Source organism: Clavelina lepadiformis, chromosome 5 (assembly GCF_947623445.1).
Source record: "Clavelina lepadiformis chromosome 5, kaClaLepa1.1, whole genome shotgun sequence".
Taxonomy (NCBI): domain Eukaryota; kingdom Metazoa; phylum Chordata; class Ascidiacea; order Aplousobranchia; family Clavelinidae; genus Clavelina; species Clavelina lepadiformis.
In genome coordinates this window covers 8,636,754-8,653,309 of record NC_135244.1, presented here as the reverse complement: position 1 = coordinate 8,653,309, position 16,556 = coordinate 8,636,754, and the positions used below count along the sequence as shown (strand labels likewise).

The 16,556-nt window shown below is 37.8% G+C and overlaps 2 protein-coding genes across 3 annotated transcripts; one reads left to right on the top strand and one right to left on the bottom strand.

Annotated features, from left to right (window-relative positions):
- Nucleotides 1-3,085: 3,085 nt before the first annotated feature.
- On the bottom strand, nucleotides 3,086-5,956 carry LOC143461012 (uncharacterized). Its single transcript, XM_076958744.1, has 2 exons — nucleotides 4,126-5,956; nucleotides 3,086-4,041 (listed from the first exon to the last, which is right to left on the bottom strand). Exon 1 carries the CDS (start codon nucleotides 5,861-5,863, stop codon nucleotides 4,682-4,684), a length of 1,182 nt encoding a protein of 393 aa, XP_076814859.1. The 5' UTR covers nucleotides 5,864-5,956; the 3' UTR covers nucleotides 3,086-4,041; nucleotides 4,126-4,681.
- A 2,430-nt stretch (nucleotides 5,957-8,386) lies between these two features.
- On the top strand, nucleotides 8,387-15,333 carry LOC143460445 (bromodomain-containing protein 8-like). Of its 2 annotated transcripts, none has more exons than XM_076957941.1 (16): nucleotides 8,387-8,530; nucleotides 8,681-8,803; nucleotides 10,690-10,870; nucleotides 11,190-11,245; nucleotides 11,352-11,482; nucleotides 11,612-11,679; nucleotides 11,887-11,973; nucleotides 12,098-12,212; nucleotides 12,307-12,872; nucleotides 13,011-13,161; nucleotides 13,337-13,403; nucleotides 13,528-13,614; nucleotides 13,743-13,857; nucleotides 14,071-14,202; nucleotides 14,287-14,385; nucleotides 15,026-15,333. In XM_076957941.1, the coding sequence occupies exons 1-16, from the start codon at nucleotides 8,451-8,453 to the stop codon at nucleotides 15,101-15,103; spliced, it is 2,136 nt and encodes a 711-aa protein (XP_076814056.1). In that variant the 5' UTR covers nucleotides 8,387-8,450; the 3' UTR covers nucleotides 15,104-15,333. The 2 variants fall into 2 exon arrangements, with proteins under 2 accessions (XP_076814056.1, XP_076814055.1); XM_076957940.1 differs by having other exon boundaries at nucleotides 11,591-11,679.
- Nucleotides 15,334-16,556: the final 1,223 nt, after the last annotated feature.

Genomic DNA, 16,556 nt, shown 5'->3' with positions numbered 1-16,556 from the left:
CCTATATCCGTTGTTGCGTCTCTTGTGCTTTATAATGATTAAACGCTTGAATTTTAACGCTACCTAAAGGAAAATTTCAGAATTTATTTTAAGATCTGTCATATTGATCCAAAATTCCAAGATGATGTCTGCGTCAAAAAAATTCTTACGTAGCTCTTGAGAGGTTAGTCTTTGTTTTTCGGTAATTTGTATTTCCATTTCAATTTGCCCATTTGTAAAATTTCTGCAAGGACTTTTTCGTATACAATATCATAGAATCAAATATTAAGAATTACTGAGTAATTTATAATTAAGTATTTATAATAATTATCATTAATTATTAATACTGTAGTAATTAATTAATTTATAAAAATTAACTATAATTAATAATAACAATTTTCGAATTTGGCAGGTAACTTATACTGATCTAAACTAATGTTTGCGTCAAAAGCTTTCTTACGTAACTCTCGATAGGTTTTCCCTCATAGCTTTTAAGGTAATTTGCGTCCTCATTGTATTTTTGTTTATTTTAAGTCGATTTTATTGTTTGCCTTGTTTGAAAACATTTCAATTTACCACCGAATTAAATATTAATAAATCGAATCGACATTGCAAAAAGCAATCGCGGTAGCAGAAGTCAGTAATAAGAATTCATCTTTATTTAATTGACAAATTATTCCATGGGTTTGATGAGTCTTTTTGTCTTTGTAATTATCTGTCCAAAACATGTTTCATCTCAAAGAAATCAGAGTTAGGCACAGTAAATCACAATGACAATAGGGCAGACAATAATACCAATAAATAAATAATATTATCTTCATAACAAAAACAAAATTTTGTAAAAATGTATCAAGATTTAGTCTCTGCAGTATCATATATCTGTACCCTAGCTAAAGTTTTATTCGTTTTAAACATATAATATAAGCTGATGGTTTTGTTTAAATATTTGTTAGTTTTCCGAGTAGGCCTAAGTGCCTTGTTTCCTCGCCGATATATGTCAGTATCACACAAAATTAATCCTATCAGCAGCAAAAAAAACGACACTTGGCTTGCTAAAGTTGCCCATGACAAAGGGCAAGATTGAGTTGTGTTATATTTCTCCTTTCAGAGTAAGCGTCTATTTCAGAAAAGCTGGATAATCTTAGTTTGTTTTTACAAATCGATTTAACAGTAGACAGCTTTGTACCAATAGGCTAACTACAACGCACAATTTCCTTTGTTGGCATTAGTAGGTCTTCAAAACTTAATTTCTCTCAACCCTTGACAACCAGAACGACAAGCAACCTACCTGTAGTTGCCGCATCGTACTAACTTAGTATCGCAGCAGGTACATCAGAAAGAAGTCACCTAAGGCCTCTGATCATAAATGTCCTAAAACGTAAAACTAAAATTCAGCATTTTGATTAAATAGAAAACTCTTTAAAATATCAACATTTATGTATTGGCATGATTAAATTACTAAGCTAGGCTGCGAATTGAAACAAATGTTATTTTTCAGCTTAAAATAATTTTTTTTTCAAAGTCTAAATTAATTTAAAACTAATCTCCAGAGGTGGGCAGTCTGTAAAGTACTGTCGGTAACGGTATGGGAAAATGATGGTGGTGTAATGGTGTTTTAGGGATGGCCTAAGCCAAACCAAGTCTTACAGTCTTATTGTCTGACTCCTATGATTGTCTTTGACTCCGTTGCGTTTACTGTCTCAATAATGCTTCTTAAATCAACACCAACTTCATAAAGTCTAATTATTATATTGTCCGAATAAGTTGTCACATCGAAACCAATTAATCACCATTCCACATTTGAATAGAACTATCACTTGAATTCAATACTGAATAAGCCAAAACGTAAAACAGATCCAAAACTAAAAACTGTGAGAAGTACTAGCAAGTCCTGAAGGGACAAGCCCTCGCAGAGCCTCGCCAGCCCGAGCATAACGATTTGAACCAAGCTTAACCTTTTATATCATACACGTCAGCCAATCAGCTAACGCCATGTTATTATTACACTGCTACCCTAAAACCACGTATCGCATACATTCTACGTCATCTAAACGTTTCATCAAGTACACTTCAAACTTTACGCCGTGAAAACAATGCTACTTGAAATGCTTATATCTGCGTCCAATATGTCAGTTAGAAATACAATTTGTTTGAATAACAGAATTTACCAAGTGTAACACAGCTGTCTAAATATTCAATTTTATCTAACTGGAGAAAATGCAAAAACTTATGCAAAATGCCAATTTATATAACTAATTGCCAATTCTATCATGATCCCCACAACGGTACCGGTACTTGGCAAAAAAAGGTACCGACGGTTCCGGTGTTCGGTACTATTTCGAAAAAGTAGTTCGGTACTTTTTGTGTGAAAGATGCTGCTACAAATGCAATGTTTGCCGCTATTATGCCCTCGGTAAAGGTTACTCTAGGTCAAAACATATGTGACGTTAATCGTTTGCAATTTTACTTGAAATTTCTAGATTAAAAAAGATCAACAGATGCTAAAATTAGTATTAAGAATCCATTAACATGTATTTTTGAAAACATACTTGTTAAAATTTTGAAATAATCACGTGAAAAGTACCGCACAGCAATTCGGTACTAGTACCGCGGTACTGCCCACTTATGCTAATCTCCTCCGAACAAAAATCACACCTCTCAAGACTAAATTGCATTAAATATAGATTTAGACAAAAAAGAAGTTAAATATTAGCAAGATTTGAACTGCAGACCTCCACTAAACGAGCTCCATTGTTAACCAGTACGCCGCTACATAACTTTCTTCATTCGTCCAAAACGAGGATCATAAACTCATCAGCGAAAATTTGCTGTTCACCCTATCGTGAATCAGCAACTTAATTTAGTAAGAAGACGCCCGTGAAATGGTGGTCGGACGATTCAACCCACAGACGATTCAACCCCGGACGATTCAACCCACGTACCATTCAACCTAGGTCTGCGGAGGCACTAGTTGGTTACACTATTCGGACTTAATTTACCTGCCGAATTAATGATCTGACTCCGTGGTTGCGTGCGGTTAGAAATCTCTAACCTTAACGTGTTACTACTGTTACTAGCCGAAAGCTATTACGATTAACAGATACAGTTTATCAGAAAACAATCCTTTATTGTAGGAACTGTACAGGTTCCGATTAATATGACACAAGCACAAACTTAGCATTCACCAATTAAAACAAGTCTAACGAATTACATTTTAACACGACTGACGTAATACGTTCGTACGATTCGATATCTCTCTGTCTGCGCGGGTACTCGCGTATCAGCACGAGTTTATAAAGCGGAGCGATGTGAACGGAAATATTCAACACAATATACACGAACATTTCAAAACGCGCGAACGATGAACACAAAGCGTTTGCCATGGGAATTACATTCAGTTACAACCAGGGTTGCTATGAAATCGCCTGGTAACGTACTAAACGGCGTTTTCACATAAAGTTATTTAGAGCAAGTTTCCAAATGTTGCATCACGATTGCAGTGTTATAAAGTTGCAACTGCAGCCAAATTGCAGCTTGCAGAAATGCTAGTTGCAGTTTTATCATGAACAATGTTTCAGTAACTAAATGGCGCATGTTTCCACAATTGATATAACGTTATTGGATGTGGCTCCCAAGCCACTACATTCCTCCCCCGCTACGGAAGGAAAAAAATTGACAATTAAAAATGACATCCTGATTACGCGGGTATCACAAAAACAACACAATGATTATTTACAGATAACAGAGTAATTACAGTTTTGCAGCTTGCCGTTTTGCAACCACCTTCTGTTACCACTTGGTGGGTGTCTCACACATCAATCGATGTTTCAGATAACTTTTGAATTGTTCGTAAGCCTGGGTTCCAATTGGTACTGTGTTTCTCAGGCGGAGGAAAAACCGCAGCAAGTCGGTTGACTGGACAGCAGCTGTGGCTCCTATCATTGTGAAGATTTTTGTCTCGAAACTAATCTGTGGAACGAGGTCGAACATTGCTTCCAGTCGCTGGAACCATAGCTCCAGGTCCTCTGCCGAAGTGGTTGGTGGTGATGAAAATGCTAGGACCTTTGGTGAAATGTCTGAATGTTTGGTTAAATGTGAAATTTCTGGTGACAATATCTCATAATATTTGTAAACCGGATGAAGTACTGTTTGTTTCAAAAACGCCATCTCCCGCCGCCCGGGCAGAGGGTAATCCGAGCCTTGTTCTCCCGGTCTGATGTTCGACGGTTGTGGAGCGGTAGCCTGCTGTTCATCCGGTGAGTCTGGTGAATCAGGAATCGGTGGGTCGGGCATGGCGAGGTTGATAAACGAACGCGCCGGCCAAGGGGCAACCGGAGCATCCGGCGTTTCACTGTCCATTTGTACGTCAGATATTGGTTCCGGGGGTTCCGACATGTTGGAATTGTTTGTCAGCAACGGTAAAGAGGGCAAATCTGTATAGAAACTAGAAGGTTGAGGGTAATTCTTTGAACAACTCAGGTCATGCGCGGGAAGGTGAGCATGCTATGCGACAGAAATTGGTAAAGATACAATTGCAAGACAAGGCGACGTAGTAAGGAGAAGGTTAGTAATTAGTAGGCATGCGATACGCAAGATATACACAAAAAAATTGTCGGTCGACAACGACAAAGGGAAAATGGCAAAAGGTTACATGCATACGACATTCGGGGCACCGAAAACGCGTTTATACAATTAAAGAAACTCAAAGTTTGTGTGTGTCCGCGAACTCATCACGAGACGACGAAGCGGGCGGCGCGTCATCAGAAGATCCAGAAGAAGACGGTTGGTCACGAGAACGTCGAAGCAAGGGCGACGGATGAGTTTGTTGTGGAGGTGCATCTCGATGGCTGCGTCCAGCGCGAATACGGGATACAAGGGATCTGGCATACCGCAAATGCTGCGGAGATGATCGGATAAACCCGATGGTATGGCAGAAGGCCCACATCATGGCAAGTAGCTGCAGGATGAAGATAAGGGCTGAGAGAAAAGGATTCGTAATCTGTGACAATGCAAGCAGCAACGTTTGTTTCGCGGCGTGCGCGAACGTGTCTGCGACGTAGGATCCGTTGATCATAGTTTCATCAGTAGTAGTAAGACTTGTTATGACATTTCGCATTTTCTCCTTAAGCAGGTTGGCTTCAGACATAGAGCTGAGCAGCGATTGAAAGTCAGTGAACGAGTCGGAGTCAGGCAGCTCGTTGAGAATCTTCTCGTAGTCGGGAGCGTTGTAGTTGAGGTGTCTAGTCGACAAAGGTAAGTTGAGTTGGTGCACCTGCACATGTTCGTGCGATAAGGTGTAGTTGTGATAAAGGACAGTGTCCCCATGAACTCGGAAGACAAAACTTCTAGCTGGTCGATACGATTCCAGCAGATGAACTCCCGGTAAGACAATGTTGTCTGAGATGAGTTGGCCGTATTGACTGTGGCCGTTTTGATCGCGATATCGGATGAGAGGGCGTTGACTGAACGCGTTGCGGTACGCAAGTGACGGTAAGACGGTACCGTTGATAGAGTGACATGTTGCTCTGGACATAAAATCTCCAAGGTTGGAACCCAAGGCTTGTTGTCCAAGAGTAGAAGACAGTATCTCAGTAGGGAAAATCTTCCCAACTGCTTTGTAGAGTGTGTCAATCAGCTTCGTGAGTTGACAATGTAGGAACTTGTTGTCTTCATTGAACGTAGTGAGAACTTCGGAAATGTAAGCGAAACATGTAAGCATCAAACAAATGAACATGTTGTGTTTGTAATCAGAGAAACGTTTCGGTGGAAGGATTTTCCAACCAGTCCAAGAAGTCCTAAATGTGGCAGAAGAGGTTGTAGCGTCGTCATCATCGTCGTCTTCGTCATCTCCGTCAGAAACTGAACTACTTTGAGCTGGAGCCATTGCTGTCGTTGTTGTTAATCAGCTTGTTTACAAGAATAAAGTTAACAGTGTCAGCTTCATTGAAACACGTCGGGTCAACGTCGGTGGTCATCAAAATGCCGGAGCGATGTGGAGGCACTAGTTCCGCATTTCACGTCGGGGTCACCAAAATGCGGAGGCACTAGTTGGTTACACTATTCGGACTTAATTTACCTGCCGAATTAATGATCTGACTCCGTGGTTGCGTGCGGTTAGAAATCTCTAACCTTAACGTGTTACTACTGTTACTAGCCGAAAGCTATTACGATTAACAGATACAGTTTATCAGAAAACAATCCTTTATTGTAGGAACTGTACAGGTTCCGATTAATATGACACAAGCACAAACTTAGCATTCACCAATTAAAACAAGTCTAACGAATTACATTTTAACACGACTGACGTAATACGTTCGTACGATTCGATATCTCTCTGTCTGCGCGGGTACTCGCGTATCAGCACGAGTTTATAAAGCGGAGCGATGTGAACGGAAATATTCAACACAATATACACGAACATTTCAAAACGCGCGAACGATGAACACAAAGCGTTTGCCATGGGAATTACATTCAGTTACAACCAGGGTTGCTATGAAATCGCCTGGTAACGTACTAAACGGCGTTTTCACATAAAGTTATTTAGAGCAAGTTTCCAAATGTTGCATCACGATTGCAGTGTTATAAAGTTGCAACTGCAGCCAAATTGCAGCTTGCAGAAATGCTAGTTGCAGTTTTATCATGAACAATGTTTCAGTAACTAAAGGGCGCATGTTTCCACAATTGATATAACGTTATTGGATGTGGCTCCCAAGCCACTACAGGTCCTAGGACGATTCAACCCACGGACGATTCAACCCGCGGACGATTCAACCCACGGACCTTTCATGTACTTATGGCTTAGGTTATCACCAAGTTACTTTGTAGCCAGTTGTAAGCTTAATATTGGACAGTCTAGAGCAGGGATGTCCAACATGCGGCCCGCGGGCCACAGTGCGGCCCGCCTGAGGTTTTTGTGCGGCCCGCTAGTCATTTTCACTCCAAAAGTATGTACTTCATGTACCCATTTTTCTTGAAATTTAATAGGTTTTGCGGCCCATTCAATTATTTCAAGTGACAATGCGGCCAATTCAATTATTTCAGGTGACAATGCGGCCCACTATAATAATAGGTTGGACATCCCTGGTCTAGAGTCTAGACTCTAGAGTTAGGCCATCCTGAATAGGCCTGTACGTCGTGGTTAACGGTTATGGTACCATTGCAATCGTACCGTATTTTCTTCAGGTACAAACTTCAAACTAACCACAACGAAATAAGCAGAATTATAGCACACAGAATCCCTCTCTATGCTATAGGAAAGGTTTTTCGTTTATTTTCAAAATAATAAATTGACTGGAGACAAGCGACTTATACTACTCTCAAAATGTTCGATCTCCCGATTCAAACTTTTTTTGCGGGAAATCTTCATTACCATCAACAAACAGTTGTTTCTAAGGTTTGACTTTTAATCGACGTGTAGGCTTCATTTATTTTTCGCTAAGCAAGCCTACTAGTTACAACACGGTACATAAACTTGTTTTTATTTCAACACAAGATGTGTATTGGTATAGTGGTAAAAGCGGCATCCGTGCCTGATAACGAACTGCGTAGACGTTTTCGTAAATGGGTTGAAACGTCGGCGGGTTGAATCATCCTGAGTTGAATCGTCCGGAGTTGAATCGTCCGTGGTTGAATCTTTCGTGGGTTGAATCGACCTAGAACCCCGTGAAATAGTCACTTCAATTTTCATATTACACTCTACTCATTGTTTCGACGTCCTTACATAAAATGTACAATTTTGAGCTTAGCTGACCTCAGTGTAAGGCTAATTTATTTAAACTGCCCTCGATTGCAGGTATCGGTAGTCTATGATTCAGTGAGGTTATTGTTCTATTAATTATCATCAGATATTACATATTTGGTTGATTGCTGAATACCGCAATGGCCATTAAAAAAGATTGGTCTATTCAATAATTTTGCAGAATGATTTTATTTAAGACCGGATCGATGTGACGAGCAAGTCGGGTGTTTGAAACATATATGATTTAACGCCTACAATATATTGTTTGGGTCTAGAATAGGCCTACAACTCTGCAAGTACACAACCACACAATGCGTTTGTACACTAGACCCCAATTACTCAAATTGTGACGTCATTTGGTTGTGCATTTGCATACTAGACCCTATTTTTTTCTACAACTTTGTATAATGCCCATTAATGTAGAATAAATGATACTTGCAAACTGTAGAACTGGTTTTTCCAATAGTCGGTTTTGTTTCTGAAATTTGCATAGTTGGATTATAGGCTATATATCATAATATTTTTATGAAAGTTTAATAATAAGTTTTGCAAAATTTTCTTCTTTACTGGACTATCATCATGTTTCGTATTGTAGATCTGTATATAGGCCTAAATGTAGCGTATATAATTCGAATATTTACAAAGTAAAAATATTTTATGTTTAGACAGTAAGGTAATATAGTACAAGGTGAATTGAATTGTGTATTAAAATAGTTAAAGCAGAGCATTCAAAATGAATCCTGATGTTGAGTGGTCTACCCGTGAAAAGCTGGCCATAGCATCATTTGTGTATCACAGTGGAGATCAGCACTGGTAAATATTAAAGTTATTGTTGTTGCACAAAACCTTTTCGTCATACATTCTCTGTCTGATAACTAAATATCTCGTTTCATTTTTAGCATAAAAACATCATGAAACTATTTGAATCAGACTTTCTTAATCATACTTTCAAAATATTTTTAGGTCTGGCAGTGTTAGCCGTATGCTTCGTCGCCTGGGTGAGCTAAATCGTCCTCCTGATTGGTTTAGTCCAAAGAATTGTGCACAGCAGTATACTGCCCTTTTGGAGGCTGCCGAAACTCCTAGGTTATTTCTGATTAACTACTGCGTTAACTGTTATGTAATTAAGTTGAGATTATGTTTTCATTATCATTTGTCTAATATCTGGTATCTGATTGTGATCAAAACTTCAGAAAGCTCAGGTATATTACAATGAAAAGTTTTGAAATTGATTCACTGAGGGCTGAGCTAGGGCTACAAAACGTTCCGACTGCTTTTCTTCTCATCCACAAAATGGAACAAAAGCGTTTGCATATATAGCAGCAGCAACACCAAAATTAGTTTGAAAGTTTTACAATTATTCAAATTAGGGTTGGTTCTGTTGTGTTGATTGAAACATTTTTAACATGATGAAACCTTTTCTTTTAAACTGTGAAATCACTTTTGTGTTAATTATAACCGAAACTAATGCATAAGTCATGAAATCATCATGCATAAGCCTAGCTTCTATTCATCAAGTGTACTCCTTCTAGAATGCATTGGCACTCATTGTTGACATTAAAACGTTAAAATTGGTTGTGGCAAAACACTGGCCATTTTGAATCCTGACTGTGGTAAAGGCGGTGTAACTTGTGTTGGGGAAAGGTAGTAAGGGAAAGCTTGAGCATAATTCATTAGTTTCCCAAGCTTTGTTGGAAGGCCACAACAAACTCTTGTGGGGGAAAATCTCCAGGAATGTTTCCAAGTTTCCACTGTCAGGTGTAAGGTGTTTCTACTCTACATAGGTCAGACACTTTCTTAGCCACAAGTCTAGATTACTTGCAGTCCCTCTTTCTCGTGCATCCTGTTTTACACCAGCTGCTGAGTAGTGATGGAATTTGTGGTGGCCTGGGTAGTTAGTTGATTGGCCAGTAATGTTGTTTAGAATGTTACATGCTTTGCAATTCAAATGTGAAAGTCAACCTCGACCGGTGTTTTTGACAAATTTTGTGCACCACTTTGGCTGCTTTACATTGAACCTCTCTAACATAATGGTGTCGCTTTGTTAGAAGCAGTTCATGAAGAGGCATGAAAGAAGGAGAGGTAGAGGATCTCAATACAGAATTCCAGCAGGACGAGTTGATAGTGCAATGGCCATGTGGAATAGTTTTTTCTATGTATCAGGGCAATGCTGAAATTTGGAGTAGTAGAGAGTAATTCAGCTTTACATAAATAAATAAACCTGATGCAGACTTGTTGGTAAGGCCACAACACTTCCAGTCTGCCTTTCTGGAGTAACATCACTTCACTGAGTTCTTGGAACTGATGTCATGTGTTTGCACATAGTTATTAACGAAGGTTTATTAAGAAATTTGTAATTATTGAGAGTGAGACCTCTGGAGCTTAAGAAACATCAGCTTAGTGGTTGTTTGTCAGTGCTATTGCTCACAAATGCCAAGTCAGGGCATATTCCATCGAACTACGTTAATGCCGTTTCCACCTTGGGACTTTGTATATGCGAGTGCAGTAATACTTCAAAGCCACTGTTGTTAATTCCATCAACAGAATAATATCATTCATCACCGGAACAAAATGAATATACAAATACTGAATTAGGACCATTGACCAAACTAAATGAGACCAGTAGTATATTGAGTTAGCAAGACAAAAGATATTAGCTTGCTCTTTTTTGTAATTATTTAGGCTTCTCTGCACTAGTTTCAGTGATAATATAAATATGTATCGATTTTTTAAAAAAGAAATTGTGGTTGACTTGGACTAAAAACTGATTTACATTAGGTTATTAAGCTACTTTTCGGCAACAAAGCAGATGTTTAGAATAACTATGGGTGATGCAATAGGTACTACAGTGTGATGAAACGGTGCTGCGTTCTGACAAATGCCACATGGATTAATTCACCTGCCTATGCATAGTTATGCTCTCCCTCATTGCTTTTATAGTTAATACGATATTGTTTTTTTTATAAATGTAGAAGAAAAAGAGGGGAACGTACTGAATCAAGTGAGTCATCTTCGTCTTCATCTTCCATGCAGACTCCATCAGTGAGTGAGGCCATAGTGCGGAAATTGACTCAGGAAAGAACAGAAGAACTTCGCAAATTGATTCGTGTCGAACGGAATAAATACAAAAAATTTAAACATACTTTGGAGCAGGTATATGAATGATGGCTCTGTACGTATTTGTTTGAACTAGTCATAGAAACCTGTGTTTACACCTGCTGGACGTTGAAATGTTCATAACTTACTGCACTTCGATATTTTCTGTCTGCAAAAATATCTCATGAAAATATAACCATAAATTTTACACTATGTTGAACTCTGTGTGTGAAATTTCAGCGCTCAGTAGAATTGGGCATACGACTTAAATGTCAGCTTAACTTGGCAGACGGTAGGTGTACTTAAGTTAAATTAAAGGCAAAATTACAATCAGAACAGCCATATATCTTAAAGGTTTTTGTTATCCTGTGTTTAGATACAGTCTGGGGAACTTGATGACAAGCTTGATGATATGCTTGCTGATATACAAAGGTATATACTTGAAAGAAGCATTGGAAACATGTTATTTATATTTCAGTATAAAGTTATTTATATTTCATTTATACACTCTCGTTTTTAAACTTATTAATTATTTCAGAACACAGACTGAGAAAGAAGATGCGGAAAAGAAAACTGATGAAAAACCACCTTTGTCATCTGTCACATCAACGGAAGTCAGCCATACTCCCAACATCGTTAAAGTAAAGACTCCAAGTGCAGATCGAATTGGTAATATATGGTACATAGTTTTGCTCATGTCTAGTTCTTAGTGGAACTAAAGAATTAAGCCACCAATTATGCTGACATATTTCAGACTGTATGAAAATTTGATTCTAGATACAATTGTTTCAAAACCAGACGCAGTGAAAAATGTTTCTCCTAAAGACAAACAACCACCACAAGATGTTGAAGAGTTGGAAATGCAGGTATTGTGCTGTTATAGTTTTTACAGTTTTTTCATATTTGACTTTAACATTTTGGATAATGTTATTAAAAAAATGTCAAATATCCACGATCATTTCAAATTTAAGTACGAATTATTTTTTGCATAGGGTAATCCGATTTTGTTATCCTTTATTAATAAAGCATCATTCAGTAGCCGTAAAACAAGTACATTTGGTTTGCTTGCACAGGATAATGTAGAATCAATGAAAACAGAAGGAAGTGAAGACATCCAAGATACTGAGAGTAAACCAGACAATACTTCAGTAGAGATGGAGGTATGTGTTGTATATCCTTATCTTTCACATTTAGTTATTATTTATAATGAACAATCTTTTGTGAGACATTATGGTCTTCTTTATGGCTCAGTTTTGCTTATCCTTTCTCCTTTTCAATTGTCAGGTAGTTCAAGACGTTGATGAAGATTCCTTTCCAGCACCTCCACATTCATCAAGGCATTCATCCCACGTTTCTACTTCCTCTATTGAAAAGGAAGAAAATATTTCTTCTCCTTCAAGTAATATAAAAAGCAGTTTTATTGGAAAGCTTTTCATATAATATTGTTTTTGGTTTATTGCCCCAACATTAATATAACTGAAATTGTCTTTTAGACCAAACTCTTCCTACTCCAACTCCGGTGATTGAATCTGATTCAGATGAAGTTGAAGAAGAGGAAGAAGAAGATTTGTTGAAAAAAGGTGGTCATGAGGACAGCACCGTTGAAGAAGTCAAATCTGTTTCTGCAGTCTGTGACATTGTGATGGAGAACATTATACAAGAAAACATTTCAACTGAAAATAAAGAACAGTCGTCACAATCAGTTGCGACTCAATCTGCACCAGAAAGTGCCATATCTATATATCCTGATAAACAACTTGTTGAACCTTCTGATGATGTCTTCAGTGAAAAACTTGAAAATGGGGATGTTACTAACATTCCCAAAGAAGATTGTCTGCCTTACACTTCAACAGAACCCACAACTGTAACCGCACCACTTTTACAGAAAGTTAACCCTGAAAAAATAACAACTCCTGTTTTAAGTAAGGAACAAAATGAATCGGATATAAAATTAAAGGCTGTGCACAATGTACCAGCTGAAAGGAAACAAGATGAAGGTGCTGACAAAGTCCTAGAAACTGAAACCGTTGCAAGTGCACCTCATCTGACAACAACAGAGGTACTTCTGCATAAAATTGTTTTATTATTTTTCATTTTACTCGTCATTTTTTGTTTGTAAAAGTGCAAGTCAGCACATAGTTTCAGTAACATTAAAAAGCATCATGTGCAGCAGTTGAACTATTTATTACCTTACTAGGTTTGCGAAAACAACACTGATGAAAACACGTTTTTGAAAACGAAAGTGTTTGAAAAAGAGGAGCAGCTAGCAGTGGAAGAAGAGAACAAATCACAAAAAGAAAGTGTATTGAATGAAGAATATCAAGAAAATGAAAAGCTGTATGATATAGGTATCAGACCAATTAGAAGTTTGCCAAATTAACATCACACTGAAAGAAGAGTTTGTCAGCCCCTTGGCTGTGCATAAATTTCCATATATAAACACTTGAGCTGTCGACATCAGTGCTTGTGGTTATTAAAAGCATTGTGTCCTGCATTTGCAAAATATGTTAAATTTATTTTAAGGATACCCATCCAGCTTTCCCAGTACTCCTGCATATGAGTTTCCAAGTAGCCCTGCATTATCAAGCACGTGAGTAAAATGGCCAATTGTAGACAAATCACTGGAAAAAAATTCACAAACTTCACCTGTGATTTTTTGTGTTCTAATTGCTTTTTTTTCTATTCTAATTGATTTTTTTTCTATTTCTGCAAAGGAGTGATATTGATGCAGAAGCTACTACCCAGAGCCGAGCTTGGAAGAAGTCGATCATGATTTTGTGGAAGCAAGTTGCTAGTCATAGGTGAATTTTTGGTTCCATCTTCAATGACTAGGAAACCGAGTTATATGGTTAAATGCTGTAGCTTTAAAGAATTTCTTTTTTAAACCTATAATTTTTATCAGAGCTATTTTTATCGAAATGTTTTATAGATACGCTAGCCTCTTCTTGCAACCAGTGACAGATGATATTGCACCAAACTATTCAAACACAGTGTATCGGGCCATGGATTTATCTACCTTAAAAAAGAACCTTGAAACAGGAGTGGTGAGTACAGCTGGACAGAAAAAAAAGTTATCAATGCTTCCATATTTATTTATTGTATGCTTGTAAAAAGTCAGGGTTGTTTTTAATTGAAAATGTGCTGATGCAGTTGTAATAGCTTTGCCATATGTATTTCTCGTCAACTACAGCAATTTGGTGCAGATAAATAACATGTGTGATGCTAATTGAATTAACACAACACTGCTGTGCCTTCAGGTTAGGACCACCAGTGACTTCCAGAGAGACCTAATGCTCATGTTTCAAAATGCACTCATGTACAACAGTCATGAACACGATGTCTACAAGATGACGCTAGAAATGCAGAATGATGTCATGGATCAGGTGGCAGTAAGTCACTTCGCCTAATTATTGCATTAAATTAGGTATGGTTTATTAAACTCCAGAAGCGTTCATGTGTGCTTGTATTTGCAGCAATTTTTAGCCACCCAACTCATGATGGAAACAACGAAACAAAGCACACCGAAAGGACTTCGGCGAAGTACTTTAAGGAAATCGGTTATGAGTGAAAAGGTATGCTTACATATCTTGTTTTCCAATGATTTCCGTTATCATTTTTACCTAATATAAACGCAATAAGCCCTTTATCTGAAGGATAGCAAGTGTGACAATCCTGCAGTTTCTGTATCAACGGACCTCTTAATTGCTCTTCTTGTATGTATTGTTACTCTCGGTCACTCGCACCTGTGTTTTTTTTTATTTAGAGTGGACACTTAAGCCATCACTTTTGACACGATTTGAGAAACTTTATAATCTGTTTTTCATTTTTCTGTGCTGCATTATGGTCGCGGTGACAGTGGCGATAACTAACAATTTACTAAATTGTGCTGATAAAAGTTTGCCAAGCTCTTATATTTCCAATTAGTAGTATTCCGCAATAGACTCCTCTTGGCGTTAGCAGGTGTTAGGTGTTAGTTAATAGGTGTTGGCAGTTTTTACCGTACATTACTTTTGACCCTATGCTATGGAAATATCACATAACGTCTGGTGTTTAGTTGCACATGGTTGTTGGTAATGCTGCACCTGTGGATAGTTATAGCCATTATGGTTGCTTGCAAGATAAATGCTAAAATCCCTCGGTTAGCACTGTGTTAAGGTAACAAACGTAGGTACGTAACAAGAGCAAAAACTAATGCTAACTGCTTCTATGTAGGTAAGTGAGGCACGCAGCAAGCGCACCGCTGCCATAGAAGGCGAGATGAAATTTATGAAAAAGAAGACCCATGAATGAATCCCGTGAATACAGTGTTTACTGTGTAAAACTGTACATCGAGTCGACCAGGTACACTTCTGAAGCAGCGTATTTGATTTTGATATGTCTTGTTGGAACGAGATCTCTTTGTTACCTTGATTTTTGTCGTTACGTTTATTTCGATCGTGCTTGCATTTATCACCGCCGCGTTGTACATTGTGTCCATTCCAACACTTCCAATGTTACTTCTAAATAAAATATCAACAGAAGTTATGGTAATGGTTACATTGGAAATTAGTATAACCATGTGAGATACAGCTGGTTGTAAAAGCAATGTTTGTCTTCACAAAAATAATGCAGAAAGGATAATAATCTATGTTCTAATGAGATAGCAAGATCTTAAACTAAAACTTTCTATTATGTTGGACAGTTAAAGGTAAGTCAGTAGATTCGTGACAGCGGTGACTCGGGCTCAGTATGCGTTAAGATTTCACGCGTTTGCTATAACTGGTTTGTATAATTCTAGTAACTAACTCCGGCTTTTACATTAAGCCTGGTTGCCATTTATATGTTTTAGTACAGAGTCAGGTGATGTAGGCTACACACCTGCGTCAAACATAGTCATATGCAATACACCGTCTCCTGAAATGATTTCAAAAAGGTTGGCTAAGGCTTGTAAGTTTGAGGACGAGTTGTTATATTTCAGTAAATGCAAAGTGGCAGGAAAGACCTTTGGCCTTTCGCTACCCAGGTTTGCTTTGGTACGGCTTAGCCGTCTGCAAACCGAGGTCGGGCGCTTCTGCTTAACTCTGACTAGTTCAAATGCAATGTTTCAACTCAATGTCGACAACTGATTTCTAAGCATTTTAAGATTTGAATTTTTATTTAAGAAAGGTTTTTGTTTTACATCACAGCATTTTTACAAAAACAAAAAATTTTCCGTTAACTCGGTCTTAGATCCATTGTCATTGTTCAAATTCTTCGTATGTATTACATTTCTTTGTATATGCATTGGGCTACATAAATTCCAACTCGTCGCTCTTAAAAAAGGAAATTTAGACCGTATCCGAGTAACGATGTTCGAGTTTCTCTGCGTCCACTATCCAGCTACATATACCTACCATCGATTTACTCATGAGTGAATGATTGATTAATCATCAAACACTGCCTTAAATCGAAATGAATTTACTAAGGTACCTGTACCGAATAAGGCCCACCTAACACTTTTTTGAAAATAACTCAAGAACCATAAATGAGAATAGACTGAAAAATCGTATTCTATTAGTGAGGGTATATGACTACAACATATTAAAACCACAATACCTTACAACCCCCCAAAAAATTTTTATAAAGAAATTAAAAATTCCAAAAAATGGGCCTTATTAGGAGCATAGGCTCCTAATAAGGCCCACCAATTTTGTGAGTATTTTGATTCAAAACATAGTAATAGACAACATATAACATTATTAGAAATTTCACATTTTAAGTTGTA